At 37.1% G+C, this 24,708-nt stretch overlaps 2 protein-coding genes across 3 annotated transcripts in view; one reads left to right on the top strand and one right to left on the bottom strand.

The window, feature by feature from the left end:
• The window catches only part of LOC134545821 (regulation of nuclear pre-mRNA domain-containing protein 1B), a 78,641-nt gene extending 62,069 nt beyond the window's left edge, over positions 1-16,572 (top strand). Inside the window, exon 7 of the mRNA XM_063388637.1 lies at positions 16,285-16,572. The gene's annotated coding sequence lies outside the window, so the exon portion shown is untranslated. The remainder of the gene's footprint in view (positions 1-16,284) is intronic.
• A 203-nt stretch (positions 16,573-16,775) lies between these two features.
• The window catches only part of LOC134545781 (zinc finger protein 543-like), a 99,788-nt gene continuing 91,855 nt past the window's right edge, over positions 16,776-24,708 (bottom strand). For both annotated transcript variants that reach the window (XM_063388635.1, XM_063388633.1), the window contains exon 12: positions 16,776-17,965. In XM_063388635.1, coding sequence (XP_063244705.1) covers positions 17,664-17,965 — 302 coding nt within the window. In that variant the 3' untranslated portion in view covers positions 16,776-17,663. The remainder of the gene's footprint in view (positions 17,966-24,708) is intronic.

The raw sequence follows: 24,708 nt of genomic DNA, 5'->3' as shown, positions 1-24,708 counted from the left end.
CAACGAATTCTTACAGTCAGATCCTCTTCCCGAGGAGTTTGATGAAAGCGTCCTTTCTGCTAAACATGATAGTATTTTCACCTTGTTGTCTGAAACACGTTGCCTTGTTAATTCCTTGCTCACTCGACATGTTGTGCAAAGTGAACCTAGTCCACCTGGAGCTTATAGTCCTGTGAATGTAAGTCATCCGAATTAATATACCCGTATTTTCGGGACAGTGGGAGGAATGGCCCACTTTTTTCTCAACTCTATCAGGCTTCCATTCACGGTAACAACTCATTGGTAGATGTTGAGAAATTTCAGTATTTGGTGGGCTGTCTCGAAGGAGAAGCATTGCAAGTTGTGAGAAATCTCCCTATTACGTCAGAAAACTATTCTGTAGCTTGGGAACTGCTGACCAATCAGTATCATAATCTCAGAAAATTAACAACATTATACATAAACAGGATCCTTGACTTACCCCCTGTGAAGAAAATTTTTTTTTGTTAATTTGTTCTACTATTTATTTAATTTCATGATACACACACAAAGCTGTACATGATACTTGATACAGCAATCACTAGATTCCTGCGTAAGCCTTGCATAAGTGGAAATGTTATCTAGTAGATTATATACATTATACTTAAATTTTACATCACAAATAATAGTGTCTAGAATTTTACAGTCTGTGTTTATGTATTAAAAAGTTTTGACTATTAAATAGGCCTATGCTATGTTCCTACACAAAACTTTATAGAATTAATTTTTTCCTGTCAGGAGAATTGGCCACTTTGGCCAAATAGTTTGGTAAACATGTAAGGAAGGGTTCCCTAAAAATTATTTAATTACAATGATTATGGTACGTACCTACATGTAAAATTTCAGGCTGAAAAGTTTTTTTTTTAAAATTTACTATAATTTTGTTTTACTACACATTTTCCGGCCTCTTTCCCATCAAATTGTGTTTATTAGGACGTTAGAACCGTAACACATTTCCTTGACTTACCTTTCATGTAGGTATTCATTTAACCATTCCCTCATAGCTGGGTGATCTAGCTTCTGTAGGGGAATATTTGCAGAAACAAATGCATGCACTGTATCGCTTGCAAATTTGACTTTAATTTCCTTTGCTCGTTTATGGAGAACAATTTTATCCTTGAGTGTCACTTGTCTTTTGACTCCACAACCTGATGGTGATGTTTGACTTTTTTTCTTCTCTAAATGAGATGCTTGCTGTTTGCAGTGTTTTTCACAAGTATCTTTCCTTTTCCAATCTACTACCGTATTGCAAAAATTACATATCATTATCCGCTTTTCTTTATTATAAACAATGAATCCTTCATATTCGTATTCTTTAGCTCGTTCAAACACTGATACGACCTTAGGCATTGTGAAGTATCAAGTAAGCTTCAAACAAAATAAACCGCAACTACTTATTTTCATTCACATTTAACTATTTACATGGAACATAGGATCTTTTCAAACCTCATTTGGTCATTTCACATGACCGGCGTATTGCGACTTTAAATCCCATAACCTCTCTGTTATTATTTACAAGCAATACAGAAACGAACAGAGATAAGTATCTCTGCAACGGAAACGAATATGGCCAAACGGCTAACTTCATCCACTTCCCGCTAGGAATGCTGATAAATGGTTGCCGGCTTTCAGGCCGAGTGTTTGGTATTAATTTTGCTTCAACTTATCTATGGTGCATCTCATAATAAAGATGGCTTACAATGTTTTTGTTTACTAAACAAATACGTTTTGCGGCAAAAGTATTATTGTAAATCTTCATATTCATATCGCGTAAAAATTCTGACATTTCGCAGATATTTCGTGAAACAACAAGAATATTGCAAATAGTAATGAATTTTGCGGCATCGCCAGTTATTTCGTGAAAACGAAATGCTGTAAAATCAAAGTAGGCGTTTGGAAACACACTTGTAAATGCTTAGAATGTAGTTCTAAAATCGTTAGTAAAATTTCGCGATTTCGTCATTAATGAAATTCGAGTACCTCTACATATGGGTTATCGCCTTCACCGTTCCTCGCCATTCGGACCCTACACCAGCTGGCATCTGATGAGGGTACCAAGTTTCCTCTAGCTCAAAATGCTCTCTTGAATCACATTTTCGTCGATGATATAGTCACAGGTGCTCCTTCACTGGAGGTAGCCCGCTTGTTAAAGGCTCAGTTGATTGAACTCTTAAGTCTAGGAGGTTTCGAACTCAGAAAACGGTGTAGCAACCAGCCTCATCTTTTGGATGATGTTCCTGAACTATATCGTGAAACTCCAAAATTGTTGGATTTGTCATCTGAACCAGTTGTCAACATTCTTGGTTTACAGTGGAATCCTGAAAAGGATGTTTTCTCCTATTGCCTTTCTGTTAGCACTGGTGTTGCAACAAAACAATTTGTCTTATCACAGATAGCTCGGATATACGACCCTATGGGCTGGTTGTCACCTGTCGTAGTGTGGGCAAAAATCCTGTTGCAGTGGCTGTGGACCCAAGGGTTGGGTTGGGATGAAGTGCTACCATCACCGAGCAAAGAGAAATGGGATCAATTCCGTGATAGTTTGTCCAAATCATAAAGAGTTGAGACAGCTACAGGGGCAGAAAAATTGTTCCACGCGACTACAGCGTTTGGCCCCCATTTTGGATGAACATTGTCAAGGCGGGCGGACGGTTGTCTAATGCAGATATTGGATTTTCAGCTAAACACCCTATTATCTTGCCTAAGGACCATCCTGCTCTTGAAGCCTTGGTGGATCTTTACCATCTGAAGCATTTGCATGCCCCACCGCAACTCCTTCAGTCCCTGTTATCGCAACAGTTCTGGGTTTTGTCAGCCCGGTCTCTGATTCGATCCAGAGTGTTCAAATGTAATAGCTGTTTTCGATGTCGGCCTGTCAATAAATCCCCCCTGATGGCTGATTTACCTGCTGCACGTGTCACACCAGCTGGCACATTTGAGCGGGCTGGGATGGACTATGCTGGTCCACTCTATATCCAAACCAACAAGATGCGGAAGTGTGCTGCCCAGAAGCATTTTGATATGTTTTGTCACAAAAGCTGTGCACTTAGAGGTGGTTACCGACCTGACTTCAGATAGTTTTGTTGCTGCTCTCACTCGATTTGTGTCAAGACGAGGTCTATGCCCTCATTTGTACTCTGATTGTGGCACTAATTTTATCGGTGCTTCGAGACAGCTGGGCCAGGTTTTTAAACAGTTTCTTAAATCCCCCTTAGTGGTGTCGTAGGTTTTTTTTTTCGGATGGACGAAAAAGGAGTAATTTGGGCGCCACCACGTGGAAGGGCACGTGGACCCGGCTACGAACTCTCGGCTCAGGGTCGTGACGTGACCCGTGTGGGGCTAGGCTAATTTCCCCCCCCCCCCCCCCCCCTCGTGCGTTGTGTTCGTGGGCTCTTGAGGCGTCCCACACGCCTCGGAACTCAGGAAATTATACACGTGACCACTGAACCACACATTCTGAGCTAGTGATTTTATTACCAGCGATTTTATTACACGGCACGTTACAAAAATGTTAAAAGAGTTTTACGTAAAGTACAAAAAAAACTCAGTTGCGGGTGACAACCAGTTTATAGGCTGACCAGGTCACCGCGTGGCCTGGCCTCGAGAGTCAATCACGTATTACGCGTACGAAATATCCGTAAACGGAAAACAAATATTTAGGCAAAAGAGTCTACCACCTGGAGCAGGCCTCGAAGAAGTTACAAGGTTTTAGATTTATTTAAAGATGCGACGGAAACTAATGGATCAGTGAACAAAAGAGATGAAGTCGACGAGGTGCGCGGGCCGCTCCTACTCCAGGCGGCGAACGGAAACAGACTGATGAGACCAGGGCATCATGGCCGCCGGGAAGCGTTAAGTTCCCGTTATGTTACCAGGTAGCCGCCCGGTAACATACTTAATCAAACAAATATTATTTAAAAAACAAACATAATTTAAGTACACTTATTTATAATTAACAACCTTTAGTTATGGTGTTATTTCTTATTAAAGTTTAAAAACTATTGGCGGGTAGTTCTGCGGATGCCCGCATGGGGTGCTGCGCCGTCCTTACTTACTAAAACTTGAGGCGTGACAATTAGGGATATTTTATTACATAAAAAGGTTTATACATTAGGTTTATTTTAATAAAAGAAAGGGGTCATCGCACCGACTCTAGCACCGCCTCTTGCCGGGCGCCCAACACACACACACACACACACACACACACACACGCACGGGGCGGGAGGTTTGAATAGAGGGTGGTGATGGGAGGAGAGGGGTGGCGACGGCGTGAGGCACATCGGGCGTGAGGGAGGGCGTAGCCTCGGTCGACGTCAGTGGAAAGCTTCGCTATTTAGCATGAGAGCATCTTTCATTTTTTGCCTCCTGCCTCTCCTCACCAAAGACTCTGGGAAGCTGCGGTCAAATCAGCAAAATACCATCTAAGGCGAATCATTGGTAGTCAAGTGTTGACTCTTGAGGAATTGATGATGCTCACTACTCGAGTCGAGGCTGTTCTGAATTCTAGGCCTCTCACTTCCGTTTCTTCTGACCAACATGACATGACTGCCCTTACCCCTGGTCCTTTTCTAATTGGTCGGCCTCTGGTCTTGCTGCCCGAGCCTTACGAGAAGAATGGAGATAGCAATCTTTGTTTATCTCGGAGATGGGAAATGGTATGTGCACTTGCCAACCAGTTTTGGACACGGTGGTATCAAGAGTACTTGCATCAGCTGCAGCCTCGGGGTAAATGGCACACGACACAGCCTGATCTTCAGGTGGGAGAGCTAGTCCTGGTGGGAGAAGAGCGTGTCCCACCCCTGTCATGATGTCAGCAAGAGTCGTCAAACTCCACCCTGGGAATGATGGCATCACAAGAGTGGTAGACGTACGCACACAGAAAGGAGAACTGCGGCGTCCGGTACATAAGTTGTATCGTCTCCCACAACAATAGTGATGATGCATCAAGTGACATACCATACTGTATATAGTGTAAATTGTGTTATGATTATGCTGGAGACGTCAGCCGGTCTCGGCGGGCGGTAATTTTCGGTAAAATAATACACGTGTTGTGCTTATCGTGGGATTCGGCGGATGGATACTATTCCTGCAAGTAGTCATCTGGCAACACTGTCCATTGGTAGAGCAGTGGACTTCAAGATGGCGCCGCGGTAAGCTGCTTGGTAATTTGTGGGTAATCTGGCACAGTTCTTAAGTATATACACAACACCGATAATGCTAGCAATTTGCACGCTGCAATTTCTGGTACTCAGTGGAACCAAAGACAATGTTTTGCTCATACGTTACAGTTGGCAATTCATGACGCAAAGAGTTCTACACCTCACGTAACCGGTCTCATTTCCAAATCCCGTGCAATTGTTGGACACTATAATCGAAGCCATGCTTCAACAATGAGACTGAAAACCCTACAAGAAACCATGAACCTCCCACCATTGAAGCTCATACAAGATGTTGAGACACGTTGGTGCAGTGAATTCATGATGCTTGAAAGATTAATATGTATCTTTGAAAGAGGCAATTGCTGCGGAACTGACAGCATCTAATTCAGACATTGAGTGCCTTTCTCCGTCACAATGGAAATTAGCTGTAGGGGTTGCTGAGGTACTGAAGCCTTTTGCTGAGGCAACACGAGAATCTAGTGGAAATTTGTATCCTTCATCATCAATGATCTTACCAATGATTTATTGCTTGGAGGCATCTAATAATCATATAAGAAGAAATGAAAATGGCACCGGTATACCATTTGCTCGAAATTTGGTGAAATCATTAAAAAGTAGATTTCCTCTGTATAAAATGGACACTGTAAATGTTTTTAGAACATTCACAGATCCCAGGGACAAACTTGCAGTCTTCAGTGACAATGAAAAAGACCATGCTATAACTTTAGTGAAAAATGAAATATCAAGGTTAATGAATGTAACTAAAACCTTATGCATCGAGAAAGTGTCCCCTCAGCCAACAGAACCATCATCATCTTCAGCAGTGTCACTGCGGGATGAACTAGACAAGTTGCCTCTGACATCACACAAGACAACCACAGATGACATTGAAAAAGAAATTTTGGAATATTTGTCAGCAGCTCGTTTACCGAGGACCACCAATTCATTTGAATGGTGGGAAAAAAACGCTATCCACATTTGGCTGCTGTAACCAGATATTACTTACATATTCCAGCTACACAAGTGGCAAGTGAGAGTGTTTTTCACTGCAGGGAACATAGTCATAGATCGTCGTGAAATGCTTCTGCCGCAGCATGTTGAGCAACTCATATTTCTCCATGATAATTTGAAATGAAATCACAAAAATTCATCTAGGGCTTGTTCCAGTTTGTTTTGTTTTAAGATATGGATGGCATAAAAATTATTATGTATTTTATGCCTATCATTTAATTAAATTTTACTTTGTGTAATTTTTTTAAATATTTTGATAGGTATGTGAATTCTTGTTAACTTTTCAGCAAATAACATTTGTATGGATCTGAAAATCAGTGTGCTTAATAAATGTTGTCATGGTTTCACAAATCATTGCTTGTGTACATAAATTAGAGCTGGGCCGATTACCTATTTTGCCGATCATCTGCTGCCGATCTTGCAGATCTTCTGAGCCGATTAGAGCCTTTCAAGTACCTCTGATTACACGTTGCTTTTGACGGATCACTATAAACGGTGAAATATTCCCATACAAAACTACTTTTCATTGACATGATTACTTATAAATCACCACACACGTGCACACACAATTAACTGCGTTAAAATGTAATAAGGTCAAACCAAATCTTCACCTAATCACAACTCCGTCATTCTGTGATCCGTGTGTGCCGGTAGACGTCAGCGATGATAATTTTATTGCCCTTCCTTCCCCCCAGTGCCGCCAATAAACTTTCAATAATTCCAGATTGTAAGTTAATTTGTGAATACGAAATACAGTAGAACCTCGTTAATTCGTGATGGTCGGGACCAAGATAATTACGGATTACCGAATTTCACGGACTAGCGATTATAAGCCCGGAAGGTCTTGTCAAGCTTCTCAGACCCCAGCGTGCAGCTGGGTTAAGGCCAAGGTCATGTGACGTAACATCTCCCGAGGCTTACTGCGCCTTGGCAGCAAATGGATAAAAATAGTAGTAAACTCCCCATTATTCGTGTTAAAATAGTAGTAAACTCCCCATTATTCGTGTTAATTGGGACCCGCCGATGCCCGGATAATTGAAATTCTGTAAAAAAAAATAATAAACCCGGATAATCCGTTAACGGTAAGGGCCGCCTTCGAATTAGTGTCTCAGCTTAAAAAAATACAGCACTGCCTAGCCATTAGTTCACGGTCATTTACAACAGCCGAAGAGAGAAAGGTAAGATCGTGCTGACCTTGTACACATAAATTTTGGGTAGCCCCCCACCCCCCTCCCCCTTTCGACCAGCCGAATGCCAGCCAGACACGTCACTCGCCAGGCGCCTGCCGTGCGTTGGCGGGCGGAAAGTAACTCAGCAGCACGTGAAACAACATTCAAACAAACGGGAGATGGGAAGCAGAAGTCAGGACATCCCCCTCAAGTTTAAAGAGTGACAAATGTGACAGCTGAAAGGGGGGCGACACAAAGGGTCGGTACAAACAGCGTTGCAGAGTTTGGCGGCCCACGTGATGGCTTGCAGTGTTTGCCGGCCGCCGGCCCGCGTGACGTTCATTTTAAGCGCTGACAATTTTAGCTTCTCTCTTTTTTTCTGCACTTTTAAATCGTCCCGGATTATCCGATTCCCGAATTAGCGCGTCATGGATTAACGAGGTTCTACTGTACCACTAAATGGAGAACAAAACTCTTCATCAACCAGGTTTTTATACAAAAGAAAGTTAAGCTCTATTTCCTGCTAAACAGGATAAGAATATTAATTTCGCTAAACAAAACTTTCAATAGGCCATATTTAGCGAGAAAAAACTAAATAGATGAATTCCCGAAGAGGTAGGTAGTTGTTTACTGACCACGAGACTACTAGCGCCATTAATCCGTACGAATTCCGTCGCGCGACGCGCGTCACTCTAATCTCTGGCGTAACCACGGTCTAAGAAGGGGAGGTCTGGACACTCGCCAGATAAAAGTGACTACTTACTGTCTCCATAGTTCGTTCGACGTCCGCTATTCAACTCTAGCGCTAGGTGTCTTGGGGTGGTAATATATCACTAGGTGTTATGATGAATTTGTCAATTCTCGTGAAAAACAAACAAGAGGTAAATAATATACGATACAACGTTAGTTTAAAATCATCGCCGGAGGACGCACAGTAACGTGATAATCGGGCATAGGGCCACGTTTCCGCAAACTATGTTAATATCTATAAAACTTAAAAAAAATACACTCGTTTAAAACGGTAATTTTATGCAAATTACTGAAAATATCGCAATGCCGTTTTGCAGAATAGTCAGGAATCATGTAAGGAAGTAAAAATAAGTTTTTTATTTAATTTTTTTTATTTCCATGGTGGCCCTCTATTCCATAATTACAAACGTAGAGAGTTACGACAGTATTTGATGCACTGCAATGAATTTTAATATAATGACACTATATTTTAACATTTAAAATTAAAGGCTGAATAAAATTACATAACTTGGCTGATTTACGTATTTGAATAACAATACCAAACCTGCATTTACAATACATTATTTGCTACACAAATAAGTGCCATCGTCAATGTTTTGTGTCTCATGTCAAGGGTTGACGCTTCAGCTTGGGTGCATAGTAGGGACGTATTTTTTTTTTTTTAATTTTTTATTTACATTGCATTACAATATCCAAATAAAAAATATATACGTTTTTATAAGTTGTCGAAAACAAACAAGACGCACATACACAGCAAGCAAAAATAATGTCTTCGACCACATGAATGCACAGGTATTGTAATGTAAATTACAAACGGCGATTACTCCTAAACGAGTTGGAATTCCGTATCTGCGCTTTTTAAATAACAAAGGAAAGTTTAGAGCACTGAATAAAATTTTTTTGGGATTTTTATTATTTTTTTTAAGGAAGAGACCGCACTCGTTTTGCAAATTTTATATTTTAATAAAAAAATGGTGTATTGTCAAACTACTTACAAACTGGTATTATCAGGGTTGTGCTGGTCATTAATAAAATTCAACATCATACATTCCATTTTTAAAAAAGTCGGGCCTATACAAAAATAAGTAATCTTTAGACTACATTCATACAAATAATAAAATTTAACTTACTATTCCAATGACGTTTCCGAACTGATCTTTGTGTTCCTTTTTTTGTGAGAATGTTGTCTTCCACAAAATGTTTTTCACATACATAATGGGATCTTTTAATTACAAACTTGTCTCATTGAATTGCTTTCTGCCACAATTGCCTAACATTGTCATCATTGGGAACTCGGAATATAGCAACTTTCTCGTCCGACTTTGCCTGATAATTTGTTTTGCACCCAGGTGCAACACAATGGTTAGGCATTTTCACAATTAAAATAATATACGCTTATTCTCTTTACTAACAATTTATGCTCCTTGCTCACAATGAAGTTCCAGCTTCCCGCAAATGCCAATGTGGAAACTGTACTTCGTAACCTAATTTGCCTAATTTATGAAATAATTCCCAAACTTATAAAAAAATTAACACATCCAATTTAATACTGTATCGATATATGGAGATGAATGCATTTTTAACATTTAAATGAACATTTAAATTATTATTATGTTGAGTTCATAACAACAAAGCTTAAAATACCACCGCAGAACAACCAGCGCTACAGGTCAGATGGTGGAGCGGAGCGGAACTACGGAGACATTAGGTGTGCCACTTTTGCATGCTGGCCTGGTTGGGGAGTGTCCAGACCTTCCCTTCTTAGACCGTGGGCATAACATAACCAACCTAAACAACAGTCGCCATTCGCCATTGCGGTAATATTAACCGTAAATGGTAGACAAATACATAGTTTTCAGTTCGTAAATGATAAATAACTTTGCAATTAGTATAATGGAAAATTATTTTACCGAAAGTACCGTAAATATACGTAGAAATTGATACTTAGGTATGTAACTGTTCAATGTTTATAAAACTTACGCTGTTTGTTTACTTTATTGGTATTTTTTTTCGTGTGTGGTTAGTTTTAAATTATTAAATCCTTTTATTTTTCGATGAATAATTGAATTTTCTTCCCGAAAAGTACCGTAAACAAAAATAGAAAGTTGTTAGGTATAGGTAATTATTAAATGTTATAAGTTTGCAGTAGGAGACCAATGATTGGCTCAAATAATCGGCTACATTTTGCCGATCATTATGATCGGCAAAATTAACAAAATCGGCCAATTATTACGATTGGGGATCGGCATCGGCCCAGCTCTAACATAAATGTGTGTTAAGTGTTAAGCTTCAAATAAAGCTTCCTTGCACTAGTTAGGTTGTATGTGTATATAAGGTCATACATGTAAAATTTATTGGGTACTGACTATTCACCTAAATAATTAATATCACTTGTCTAAAAATAATTGAATTTTGCTAACAGTGTGGAATTAGTAATACTGGGTCAAACAAATATTTTATCTACAATAAGTAATACATGGGGCCTGTTCTTTTCGAGATTGCGATTAACGACGATAAAGGCAAAATCACTGTAAAATACAGTTTTTACGTGAAATCGCCATAACACAGCGTTTTTACACGAAATTTAGTATTAAAACGCGAAATCGCAGTGTTTTTACGCAAAATTTACAATACAGGGTAAAATCCTTGTCTCGTTGCTTGAAAACAAACACTGCAACGTTATAATGTTAAACCCAAAAATATACTGTAAAAATACACAAAACTACGGCGTTTATTTTCCTTTCCGGCATAAAGTTTGGATAGATAAGAAAAACAGGCAAAGTTTTAAAGCCTATGCACACCGCTCGGGGCACTGACGTCAGCTTGGAACAGGGACACCGGATAAATACAAAAGCAAGCAGATGATTGGGCGAACGGTGGCTGGAACCAAGGTTATTAGAGAGAGGTTGCCTCGATCGCTTGCGCATCGTTCTGCGCATCGCGTCACTTGCAGCCCCGGCTCGGCTTGCCAGCCCGTCCGCTCCTATCAGTTACTTAGTTTACAAGCACATCTGCTCGTAATAACGTGTCAAACTACAGCGTAATGCAGGGGGAGTTATTGTTGTGAGGAGTTTAATTGAGAGTGCGTGTGTTATAAAATGTTGGTGTTGCTTATATCATAAGTGCACGGGTGCTTCGTTAATTATAACTAGCAGGCAAAACGTTAAGAACACGAATTTAAAGTGAATTTGTTTTATTAGGCTAAACGCTGTTAACAAGTTGTATTTAAACATAAAATGCCAGGTACGCGGTGTACAGTGGCTGTGTGTACAAATAGTTTGTAAAAACAAAATCTTTACCTGAAACAAATCATATAAAATATCATCGATTCCCATGTGATGATCATCTGTTGAAAGTGTGGGTTCAGAAATGCCGATGTGATGGTGAGTGGAATCTAAAAACAACTTACATATGTTCAGATCACTTTATAGATGATGATTACGAGCGCGACTTGAAAGCTGAGTTGTTAAATGCATGCGCTAAAAGACGTCTTAAACAAAATGCTCTACCTTCATTAAAACTTGGAATTACAACAACTGTAGAAACATTGGAAAGTCGTGTGCGCCGAGAAGACCGAGTTAAATGCAGGGAAAACAAAAAAAAAAAAAGTTTTGTAAATTAATCGTAGATTCAAATGAAAATGTAAGTGAAGAATAAACCTGTTCTTGTAGTCAGTTAAAGCATTCAAAGTCTTGTTCTAACAATGACTCGGTTGAAATGCTTAGGAAGTAAATCCAAATTCTTAAAGAAAATTTGTTTCTTGCCGAAAGAAAGTCAGTTTTAAATTTGGAAGTCATGAAAAAACTCAAAAAAGAAAACGTAAATCTTAAAAACAAAAAAACGTTCTTCGTTAGAGTTCCGCATGTGGAATATTCTTTCAAGTGTTTTTTTTTTTTTTTTTTTTTTCAAAATATCAAAGTGACATTACTTTCGTTGAAAAAAAGAGTAAACTGGACCAATGAGGAAATAGCTCTCGCTTTTCACTTTGCGTTATTTCAGTAAGCGATGTTATTTATTTTTAAAACAGAAACTTAACTTCCCATTACCTGGACTTTCAACTCTTCAACGATGGACATCTTCATTTGACATGAGAAAAGGTATCCTAGTAAACATGTTTGAATTTTTGAATGTAGCACGTTCTTCGTTGCTAGACTTCGAACGCATTGTTGTTCTTTCATTTGACGAAGTAAAAGTGAAGAAAACGCTCCAGTATGATGCAAAACAGGATGAAACGATTACACGAAAAACTGCTCTATTCATGTTAGAAATTTATTTTTAAATCTAACTTCAGTTTATTTATATTGTAAACATTCCCAAAACGTTTTAATGAGCTATGGCTACTTTTATTAAACACTAAGAAATTGATATGCAATTATTTTAAACATTATAATCTTGCTGAGAAATAAATACAAATAAACCATTTTGTTTACTAGTTACATGTTAATTATATTAATTTTTAAAAATTCATGGATTCATCATTGATATTTTGAAAAGTTTTACTGTCACTTAAAAATATGTTGAAATAATAATTCATCCTTGTTTTCAGTCACAGCATTTTGTCATTTGAAAAGCATATCAAAACGACTATAATTAACAGTAATCAACAAAGCATAAATGAAATACTATACGTATTGCGTATCAGACATGTGAAACGAGCCGAGCTGATAAGAGAAAGCCGGCAGTCAGCAGGTGTAGTGTTACGGCTGGGAACGGCGGGGCTGCAGATGACGTCAGAGCGGAGTGTCGGGCTGTCTACATTGTTCTTATGGGATCGAGACAACCTCTCTCTACTAACCTTGGGCTGGAACAGCCTTACTTGAGTGGCCATACCACGTCAGCCGGGGGCGCTGCCTTATAGTTGGAACTACGTCGTAATATCAAGCAGAAAGCATTTTAAATCGCGCCAAAAAGCAGGAAAATGTAAACAAACATTCATTTTCGAATGGTGTGACGACGATTAGTTGGTCAACAGTGTGTTATAGATTTTGTTAAAGGGATTAATAGTTTTCCAGATTAGTTTATGGGAATGAACTAATAATCAGTGTCTAAATCATAAGTTTGTCATATAAATATATGTAACCTATTTGTTTAGGGTATTCAGTAATGAGTAGGTTCAAGTAAAATTATTTAACTTAAATAATTTCAGATATATTTACAGTAACACACACACTTTTCTTTCCATGTTTTTAGCACCGCTTTTGTTTTTTTAAAGTGAATTTTAGCACCGCTTTTGTGTTTTTAAGTGACTTTTAACACCGCTTTTGCTAATTTTTAATGACGAAATCTGAAAATTTTATTTACTACTTTCAGGGGGCCCTACTGATACAATATTCGATTCGAAAAAATTCGAAATTCGGGAATAATTTTGCATTCGATTTGATTTTTAAAATGCTGATTCGCAGACCTCTACCAAAACCTCCGTTGATCGAAATCTCAACCCTCTATTAGTCGAAATAATCAGTGAGTCCCTCCAAGCCATTTTGGTACAGATTTTCCCTCCATAACTCGAAAAAATTAAATTGGACCTCTGTATCTCGAACATAGCAATGTTTAATTTTACAACCTTTACAACTTGATTAGTTGAAACTTATTACCTCTATAGTTAGAAGAAAAATAAGTTACCGACCTTAAGAATTTGTCGACAATGTAAGTACACCATTGTTTCTTAGAAATCAATTTAGGAGTATACAATAAATAGGATTACCACAAATTTATGACACGTGTTTGCTTGGAATATAGTGGTGTCTGAATCAGGAATATCCTTTGAGGACTTTGTAAAGTGCTGGGACATTATCTGATGACGAAATTATCGATTCAGTAGCTCAGAAAACCGATACTAATGATTTAGATGACATAGAAGACTCGAACAATACTACATGCGCTCCGTGGGTTTCCATCAATGAGGCAAGAACCGCATTGAATACTTTACGGAATTTTATAGAGCAAACCAGCAACTCTGAAGAACAAGAATATTCTGCTCTTTATACATTAGACTAGAGGTGGGTTGCAGAGTATCAATCTGCTACTTTGTAACTGATACACACCTGTATCAAGTACTGCAAACGAGTACACTATTCAAGTATCAAGTACATTAGTATCAGTTTAGAATTCACCTGGAACATAACGGCCACGGTGCGCAGAACCCGATCGCAGATGACGGTCACTTGGGCGAAGCTTGTGAAAGGGAAGGGAGTGGCACGACGAATAAGGGATAAAAAAAGGAAAGAATGTAGGGGAGGGGGAAGCCTAAGATGTACATCAAGTTCTGTCCCTGCTCGAACACACCTGAATATTCACCTTCGGCCAACCTTGGGTTTATTTATATATATTTATATTTCTCTGTTTATTTTAATGTAGCTATACTAACCTAACTAACCGTCCATAATATTCTAAAGTGTTTTAATGTAGCTAACCTAACCGACCACTTTTAATATTTGAATTCATTTTTCCTGCGCAACATTAAACAAATCCCGAGGTTGGCCGAAGGTGAATATTCGGGCGTGTTTGGGCAGGGACAGAGCTTGATGTATGTCTTAGGCTTCTCATCAAAGTACGCTCAGTGCGCAGTGCGTGCTCCTTGCAAAGATTGAAGACTCCGATTACGAAAGGCGTGGAAAGAACACCGATACCTTTTTTCGACTACGAAGAATGTAGAATGAGAAAACTGATACCTTTTTACGCTGGTGATGACGGCACGTAGGATGTGTAACCTGTAACGAGAATGCTAATACCTAGGGCCATGCAATTTTCGCGATCGCGGAAAAACGACGAAAAACGCGAAATATTCATGAAATCTGATTTTCCCACGACATTTGCCTTGTTTTGACAATTCACGATAAAACACGCGAAATACGAAAAAAATATTTATTAACTCCTTTGTTCAACACAACAGAGACAGTGCCAACTTGTATCACCTTACTACGAAAATAATATGTAATACGTTTTATAACTGTAATCACGGCAAGAAATTTCAACAATCCTTAAAAATCTGACGTGAGTAGAGTATTAAACTTGTATTCTCATAAATTCATGCGGTAAGGGATGGATTGGAATCCAAACGGTATTTTTTTTCCCCGTAGCAACGTTACTAATTTATAATATATTTTTTCTAACCTCAGATAACTTGTATATATAAAGCTGTCGGAAAAAAAATTAAATAGAACCATCCGGCAAAACGATTGTGGTAATATATTTTATTAACAAAGTCACGCGCCATCTTCTTTGTTGATACTGCAAATTAGACCAAAGAGTCACAGACTCTTTCTATGCATAGATGTGTCTATCCAGATGTAGAAAGCCGCTCACCCGAACATTTTCGAAGTTTTCCGATCGCAAGTAAAAAAGCACCATAATTAAAGGATTAAAATATTTTTATTTTACGGTCATTAAGTATTTTAAATAACGCCAACCTAACCTAAGATAACGTTTAACTTCGGAAGATTTCAGGTTGTGCTTGTGGTTTCTATTTGAACTGTAAGTTATCCATCCAATACAGCACAATGTTTTTAAAAGGCAATATCGCCACTATTCCAAAATGGCGCCGTTCTGGAAATGTTCAGTATTCACAATGAATGCAACACATTAGGTTCTGAAATTTAAAGAAAAAAAATTTCTTGGAAGTAATTAATTGTTGGTTAGTTCAACATGCCAAAATTTTTAACTTTGCATGAACGTAAAGGAATTTAAAAGTGATGGCTTTTTTATTTTTGATGAAGGAAGTAAAACTATGATGTGCTAGTATTGCGACAGTCGTGTGGAGTGGCTGCGAAAAGACTTGATTCTTGTAACTGTAGTCTGATACTTCAGGCCAACCATTTCAAGCATACTAGGGACATTGTACATTTTAAATAAATTATCAATATAAATATACCTATATATGTATATATTTTTAAAATTTATTGCAAGGTATATGCATTAAGTGACTTTAATATAAATACATTATATATTATTTGCTAAGTTGATTAGTTTTAATATGCTATTCTAAAGTTAATAAAGTGTACATATGCATATTTGTATAGGAAATTCAATGGAAAAATAATTTAAAAAAATAATATTATTTGCCTGTAATTTTTTTTTGCCAATTTTTAACACTGCTTTTCAGTTTTTGTAACAAATTTTTATACCGCTTTTATCTGTTTATAATGATGAAATACCTCATTTTTATTCACCACTTTCAGGTGGCCCTACTGATACCTTGTTGCTTCCTGGGACCACTACTGCTTAGCTGATACCGAAATATCAGCTACTTGTAACCAGTACATTACTGTACCAGTAACTGGTTGGAACAGATACCGAAAATTGCTGTAACAACCCACCTCGACCTTAGACAATGCTATATAGATAGAGAACAACCAAACTATCTTAAGCAAAAAAAATTGCAGACTTTTTTAATGCCATATTATTTTTTATTTTAAGGATGTATTAAAATAATGTTGATTTATAATAAATAAAAATATGTTTGTCACCTCTACTACTTGAATTTTTATTTATTTTACCTCTCTAACTCATAATGTATAACAATGAATCTCAACCTCTTTATGTCGAATTAAAATCTGCTTAATTCGAAATCCTCCACAAGTTGAAAACTCTATAACTTGAATTTTTTGGCGTCTTCCTTCGAGTTTGACTTACAGAGGTTCTACTGTACTACAATTAATCAATACTTGCAGGCTTTTCAAATTTATATTTTCAGAAAATGATGTACATAAAGACTTCATAACTGTTATTCTTTAGGTTAACCTTGTGCTTGAATTTCCAGAGTTTCATTCAGCAAGTAAAATTTGGATTAGAATCGGAATCAAACGTGAAATTGTGGAATCAGAATCAAAGAAATGTGGGATTGACCCATCCCCAATCCTAGCTATTCCATAGTATTTTTAACGCACTAACATAACCTAAACAAACGTTCAAATAATTTCACAGTATTTTAAATGTACACAACCATTCGTTATAACTGTAAACCATTGAAGTATAAAAATACCCTCTTAGAGAATGATTGGAAAATATGCCAAGGGAGGGGGGGGCATTTTAGAATTGTTTTCTGAACAATACTTCCCTTCAGAATTACCAATAGGATAGAGAACACAAATTTTAAAGGAATGAAAAGCAAAAATGAACATTTGGTACCAAATTTTAGAACTAATATAAATTTTTTCCCCAAAATTTTTCAAAGCTGTTATGTTTTAGTATAGACTTTTTGCACTGCTTTTGGTCAATTTTATTTATAGTTTCTAGTGATACATGTTACAGATAGCAGCTGAATGTTGTTATATTAATCTACGATGATACAGACATTGAGACGTGAAAACAAAACTAATAAAATAAAAATTTCCATATATGACAGAACACCCACTGATGTATTGGTAACACCACAAGAAAAAATTATGTTTGACATTCATATTATTCAAGTGGCATTAGAAGAGATAAATCGTGAATGTGCTTAGAGCAAACTGCAGTTCATTTCATCACTATTTAGTAAGTAAGAATAATTTTATAACATTTAATTTAGCACTCCTGTCCATCATTACTGTTATCAGAGCATTGTTTCTGGGAAAGACTAGACAGCCGCAACTGGGGAGACGAAGGTGGATTCCGCGGGGTCAGCTGGGATCGTGATGCCACCCGTGTCAACCACCACCGGGCCCTCCTCCTCCTCCAGGAAGCAGCGGCTGCTGTCGTCGTCGTCGGTGCCCGGCGCCGGGATTCGCACCGTGATGGTCTGCGTGGAGCCGTCGGGCGACGTCTGGCTGCCCGTGAGGCTCGCCCGCATGGTGGCCCCTCGAGCTGACGAGTCGGGGTTGAAGCAGCGGTAGATGAGGTGCGCCGCCGCCACGTTTCCCGGGAACACCTCACAGTCCCCTGCGGCACAGGCATAACCTGCATCTACCCATGCATTTGGACACTCACTCACCTAATATGTAGAGTATAAGTAATTTACAAAAAAAATTCAATCTTTGAAACACAATAATCTTAATATCTAAGGTGTAGTTGTTTCTTTGTTTTTGTTATCATTTTTGAAGTTAATTTTGAATGGTGAAATATTCTTATTTGTAATTTAATTAGGGGTGTGAAAAGGCCTTTCTTTCAATTAGAATCAAAGTTGAAGATCTGAGTCTTTGCTGAAGTCTAAAATAATTTAAATATTTTGTTATTTTAAGAAAAATCCATAGATTCAATTTTGAATGCTTGAGTAGGTGTTTAATCAGCATATCCTCCATACCACAAACAACGTAAGAAACATTTAACAAGCTAACAAACTGCTAATGCTTGTAAATAAGAAGAAAAATTTGCAAAACCAAAATTTAACATGTAAAAGCAAGATTAACTGTTGAAGTACTTTTGTAATGTCAACACATTAGATTATTGCATATAACTAACCATCTTTTCAAATATCTTGAAAGCAGGCTGTTGTGCTAATTCCAAAACTATATCAAGAATTTTTTAATGTTAAATTTATAAGTATACAACACTCAAACATAAATAGTAGTGATGCGTTAGTTCACAAATTCTCAGCAAATTAACGGGCACCGACAACCATGAATATAATCCTGGTACCAGGGAAAGGTTTCACAGCCAAACCTTTCTCCTGTAAAAATAAAATAGATTTTCAGTGAAACCCCTTCCCTTCCCTTCCCTTCCTTTAAGCCTTGGTCAGGCCATCCAGATGGAAAGATGTAAACAAGATTTCTTTGTGCCGAGATCCAACCCATTTTGGTTCCTCTTTCCACTAGGATGAAGGGATGATCATTTCAACTAAAAGTAGACCTGTGGATAAACAACACAGGCTGAATATACTTTTAAAAATCTTAACTTAAAAATAACCTACAATTATTTTTAGTTGTCTACTTACTCATCAATTGTTTAAGTGCTTTCTACCACTTTTTCAGCCCTCCACTTGCAACTCAAACAACAAATCATGTGCGTACATCCTATTTAACAGACCTTTGTTAACTCTAGCCATCATAATATATAACTTGAAATTTTTTTGGTTTGCTGGTACTACTATAAATAGTTTTTTTTTTTATAATTTACTTAATGACTTGTGATAAGCATTTGTAATGTATCTCAATTGAATAATGACTCAGCAAAAACAAATGTTACCGAATATGTATTACTAGATTTTGCTGCACCACAGGCTGTAGGTTCTAAGCTACTGTAGCCACCAAGTGAGACATGAAGTACCTGTGCTATCTAACAAATAAACACACCATCTATGAGGAGATGCTGTATTTTTGGTGTGAGTGGAAGTTGTGTGGTGGTTAACCTAGAACTGAGAACATATTTTGAAGATCTGGAGCCATACTAAAAACTGGGAAAAAAGTAGAACCAACACAACACTAACATATAGTCTTAAAATCTGTTATGAATTATTTTGCACTCTGTTATTATTGCTGTAAGTAAGTACAGTGTAAATGAGCCAAACAATTTTAATATTTACATGAACTTAGTATAATCTTACTTTGCTTTAAATATATTATGCAACTGCAATTTAATGTTATTAAACCTTAGTAATACATATAATCAAAGTGTTGTAGTGTGAGAATTTCCTTTGTTAATATCACTCTATCTCCCTGAGATGACACATATGATTGGGTCTGGCTGGGAGAAGTAGTTGCCTGTACCTTATCTTTTCTTATTTTCAGGTCGCAAAACCGTAAAGTGTTTTCTGTAGTTGATGGAATTAAAAAGGTGATACTAAAGCACTTATACAGAATGTCACAATATCAAGCTGTGAGCAGTTAATAGCCCAATTAATGACTTAAGAATTTTTTTATAAAAAAAAGTGTCCTAGTTACTGAGCTGTAGGGAAATTATTATTATATTTTTGTTTTTCAAGTTTTCAAATTACCATCCTGCACCAAATTATTAGATACTGTGACTGCAAATTTCTATGTTAAAATATTATAATTTTTGCTACACAATCTGAATAACCCTAATACTGATAATAATTCAAAATAAAATCAAACATAAAATATGCTTGGGGAAAAAATTGATCTACATGACCTACACTGCAAATTTTTTTATTAGGTAACATTGACTATTCATACTGTAAAAAAAAATAACTTTGCAAGATATTTTAAAAGATGGTTTATCTAAACAAGATTTAAAAATAGTATAACACAAACCAATAAAAAAAAAAAAAAAAACTGTATATGTATTTTTTGCAAAAATGACCAAATTTCAAAATGATTTCCATGCTGTGTTAGATACTACAATAAATAATATTCAATGCTCAATTTCAATTTGTTCGTGTGGGAATGTTTGTAAACACGAATAGTTGTGAATAATAATAAAATATTCACATTTGAGGTCGAATAACAAAAATAAAAATTCTGAATACATTAGAACCCTGTTTCAAGGGGGCATAAACATAAGTAAAAAAACATTATAAGCAGGAAATATCAATTTGGCACTTGTTAGAGTTTGAACTTTTTACCAATGGACCTATCAAGCTATACAAACAAATTAAATGTTAAAACCACTAATGGGTACACTAGATGCTTGCATTTGCTTAACCATCCCACAATTTTTTTCAACTTCGCTGTGCTTCCAGCTTCTATTTTATTGGTCTTTGATGACACTGCCACATTTCGTGATGACAATGAAATAAATGAAACCCTTATCACTTATCAGTAGGGCCTGGAAAATTTCTGTGTTTTCAGTATGCAAAAAGCGGTAGTTTCAAATTAGAAAAGCGGTGGTTTAAAGTCGGTATTTTCGTTATGCAATGGAAATTTTACCGGTATTTTAAAAGTTGACAAAATTGTGCAGTTATTGAATATAATAGTTTACATATTTAATAAACAATCCATGTATACTAGGAATAGACTAATATGCATAATAACAGCCAATTAAATCCAAAACAGTTACACAAAACAGACACGTTGCTATAGATGATTGCAACTACAAATTTTCTTTTTTTTTCGGCTGCCGATGCCACATGCTTAGCCAAATATAGGTGTTTGTCAATGGAATTTTTTTGGGTTAAATGATACTTTAACCTTACGTGAGTATTAGTGATCTGCAAATACGTAGAATCCCGCTGATGCGACCCCTCACGGTTCTCGGAAAAACGGACTTATAAACGGAATGGTCGCAATAGAGAATTCGGGCCAATTCCCCCCCCCCCCCCAAATATATCCAAAAACATATAAAATCGCCTTTGTTCGCATAGATTTCATATTTAAATAGTCTATGGAGTAAAAAAGACAACTTTTTAAAATTAATATTACACCTCGGACTCGCATACCCTGAACAATGGGTTCCGATAAATACTCGCGCTAAGTGAATTCGCGTCACGCGAGTTCGGCTATGCTAGCCGGCTGGTGGTTATTTTCGTTCATAACGTGGCGAAGGAACTTGTGTGGATCAGGTAGAAAACATTCGGCTATAAACGAAAGATATAAGAACAATGCTATCCTGAAATGCTGTGACATGTTTTTGGAGTAGATAATCACAGCGACAGACCGACAGGATGCGCGCCCGCCCTTGCCGTCAGCGATGTTTATTTTGACAGCTCAAGCAATTATCTTGTCCACGTCCCTTCACAGCGTAAAAAAAAGAAGAAAAAAACAAGTCGGAATGCAGATGGAAAAGTAACTATGCAGTAAAATAAATATATTTACGGCCCTGCTAAATTTTTCTATTCAATAAAATTCGAGGTATTAGTGATTTTTCAGCAGAAACTGCTGTGTGACTAATAAACAAATTGTTTCATAATAACTTAAACTTATAAAGTATTTATTGACGGCGAAGGACAGTCGTATAAGCCCATAAAAATATTTATTTTACAGAGAATGGACTATACAACCTGGCTTTTGGCGCACGCGGTGTGGGAGGGGAAGAGGATGCTGACAGTTTCTCACGCAGAAGGTTGAAATAAGGGAGGGAATGTGTTGAAATGTTAGATGGTAAAAAGGGGGGGGGGGGGGGGGGGGTGTGTTTTTTTTTACATGGTTTGTGGCTCTGGGAGGGATGAGCCTTGAAGAATTAGCAGCGGATGGGAGAGGTAAGCGTCGCGTCACGTCACGTATGACAAGCCGCCGCTACCGCCAGCCTGGCCGGACGAGTTTCTTACGCTCTCGCAGAAGCTACCACAGCGGCTTTTCGTGCGGGCGGGTAAGATAACATGACAGCTGAGACAGCTTTTCGTGCGATAGTGGACGCGCTGAGCTCGGCTAGACACTGCCGCGTGGACAGTCTAGAGGGGTGGTATCTATTTTTAGCTGTCTTTTATATGCCTGCCTGCTTACAGTACAGCTCTCGCCAAGATAAACGTGAACACATAGCGCCCAAATAAGTGTAACATACTTGTTTTTCAGCCGATTTTACTCAAATTTTCGACTTTCTCTGCTCAAATTTTTCACGGTTTCTCAAAAAACAGTCGTATAAACGGAATGAACGCATCAGAGGGGGGTCGCATTGGTGGGATTCTACTGTAATGGTACTTTTCGGGGATATATTCGCAGTGTTATATAGAAATGTTGTGGTTTTCGCGAATGTACTTCCTTTTCGCGTTTTCATGCGAAATTCGCGCGAATTTTCGCAAAATTCGCGATCGCGAAAAATTCCAGGCCCTACTTATCAGCAATAGAAAACACTTTTGTTTTTTGATCTTGTCACGAAGTGGAATAGTAATAATATTGTAGGAATATGTTCGTACATCTGAAAAAACACTGGAATGGAAGGATTTGGTAATTTTTTTCACCTTCAAGATAAGGATGCCAACAGACAAGTAACTGCGAACATTATGTACCTTTGATATATTGAATACAGTGTTAGCCATTATTAACGTGTAGCGCTAGTGTTCTGGCACACTTATGTTTTGTTTTAGCATACAATCCTATTTGAACAATCTACATCTATGGTATAGCAGTGATTGTAAACCTTTTAACATGTTAAACTTCACAGATGGGATAAACTGCTGGAATAGTTAGGTTTTTAAAACTTTTATGTGGATTTCTTGAAATTTATGAAGCAAAAATAATAAGCAGGAAATGCACTATTCGTGAAAATTATAAGCAGGGAAACATTATAACAGAGTTCTACTGTATTTATAAGCACAATTGTTTAGTTTCTAGTGGTTCAAAGTAGCTTGATTTTCACAATGTTGTTTCTAATCTTCAGTATATTCACATTAACGTGTACTGCAATAATGCATGTTTAAATAGTTTATTTAAAGAAATTAAAATAATAGTCTTAATTACATCAAAAAGCCACGGTAGTGTGAATGTAGTAAATGAACACAATGCCATTTACAAATGAAAGAGAATATTTGCTGGAATGCCAATACCTACCATCATTTTTATAAATGTTCCTATAATTTGTAAAATGTTAAAATAAATATTTTAAAAAAATTTTGTACAACATTTTTTGTATTTGTATGGATTATCACAATAATGGAATTTTGGCTAACACCTCCAGTTGAGGTTACAATGAAATTAATTTCCTGTATTCGTACAACTTTTTTGCTTGTTTAACCATTTGGTATTTTGGTAACAGAACAACAACAATAATAATAATAATAATAATAATAATAAAGTCTTCACTCTTTAATGTCATCTTTATGATGAAATTTTTATGTGGTTTGCTAGTACAGAGTTAGTCTCTAGTTTGGGAGACCAATTCTATAGAATTGAATACCTCAATCTTATGTATGGTTTGTTCAACATTATAGATACTTGGATTCGGAATATTAGCAATTGAGTGTCTGGTAATAAATTCCTTCCGGGATATAGCTATGACACCAACTAACCTTTGCACCATCAATATCACTAACCTGACCAGCTAAATCTACCATGAAATCAAAAATATTAACTCTGTCGAATATAAATTTAAAATGCTTGTTTCTTTGGCCACGTTTTATTATAGGTATATGAATGCGACTCCAAGTTTCATGATCGAAAACTAATATTTTAACATAGAAATCAAGATTACAGACACAAATTGTAGATAAATATTTCAAATTCCATAGGTGGAGATTAGTCGGTTTAATTAAGTAATATGAGAGTGTAGGTTAGTAACTCTGTATACTATAATCAATTAAATCAATTCCAGTATGACTAAGCTCAGTGTAAGTAAAACAATTATGAGAATCTTTCTCTCTAGGGTACTCTAATAGGCTTACTGTTAATACAGACATAAACTGAAGTTGACACTAAATATAGCAAACAAAACATTCAACAGAGCAATTACATTAATCCAAGCAAAATAAAACATTAAATAATATGAATAGGGCGATCTGAATGTGGGGAGATGGAATTTGTAATATTTCAAATTTACATAAACACTTCAAAGCAAACCTTCACGAACTCAATACACTAGTATGAATACATACAGTTTGATGACACACAGACATTAATAATAAATCAGTTAAAGGATATATCGAAGCTGGTTTATGTTGCTGTTCAGGGATTGCGTACACAAAGATGCGATGGCCTGTAGCTTCTCGTAGAATGGTGGAAGAACGCAGTCTCGTCAGCAACCGTCCCCGTCGTGTGTTCCGCTCGAATTACAGGTCAGTTCTAGACGATTCATGTGGCTTTTCATCAGAGGTCCTCGTAGCAACTTTTATTGTAGAACACCATTAACTTGGTGTAAAA

The sequence above is a fragment of the Bacillus rossius genome, chromosome 1 (assembly GCF_032445375.1).
Source record: "Bacillus rossius redtenbacheri isolate Brsri chromosome 1, Brsri_v3, whole genome shotgun sequence".
In the NCBI taxonomy this organism is placed as follows: domain Eukaryota; kingdom Metazoa; phylum Arthropoda; class Insecta; order Phasmatodea; family Bacillidae; genus Bacillus; species Bacillus rossius.
Note: the sequence above shows the minus strand (reverse complement) of the source record. Positions and strands in the feature narration are given on the sequence as shown.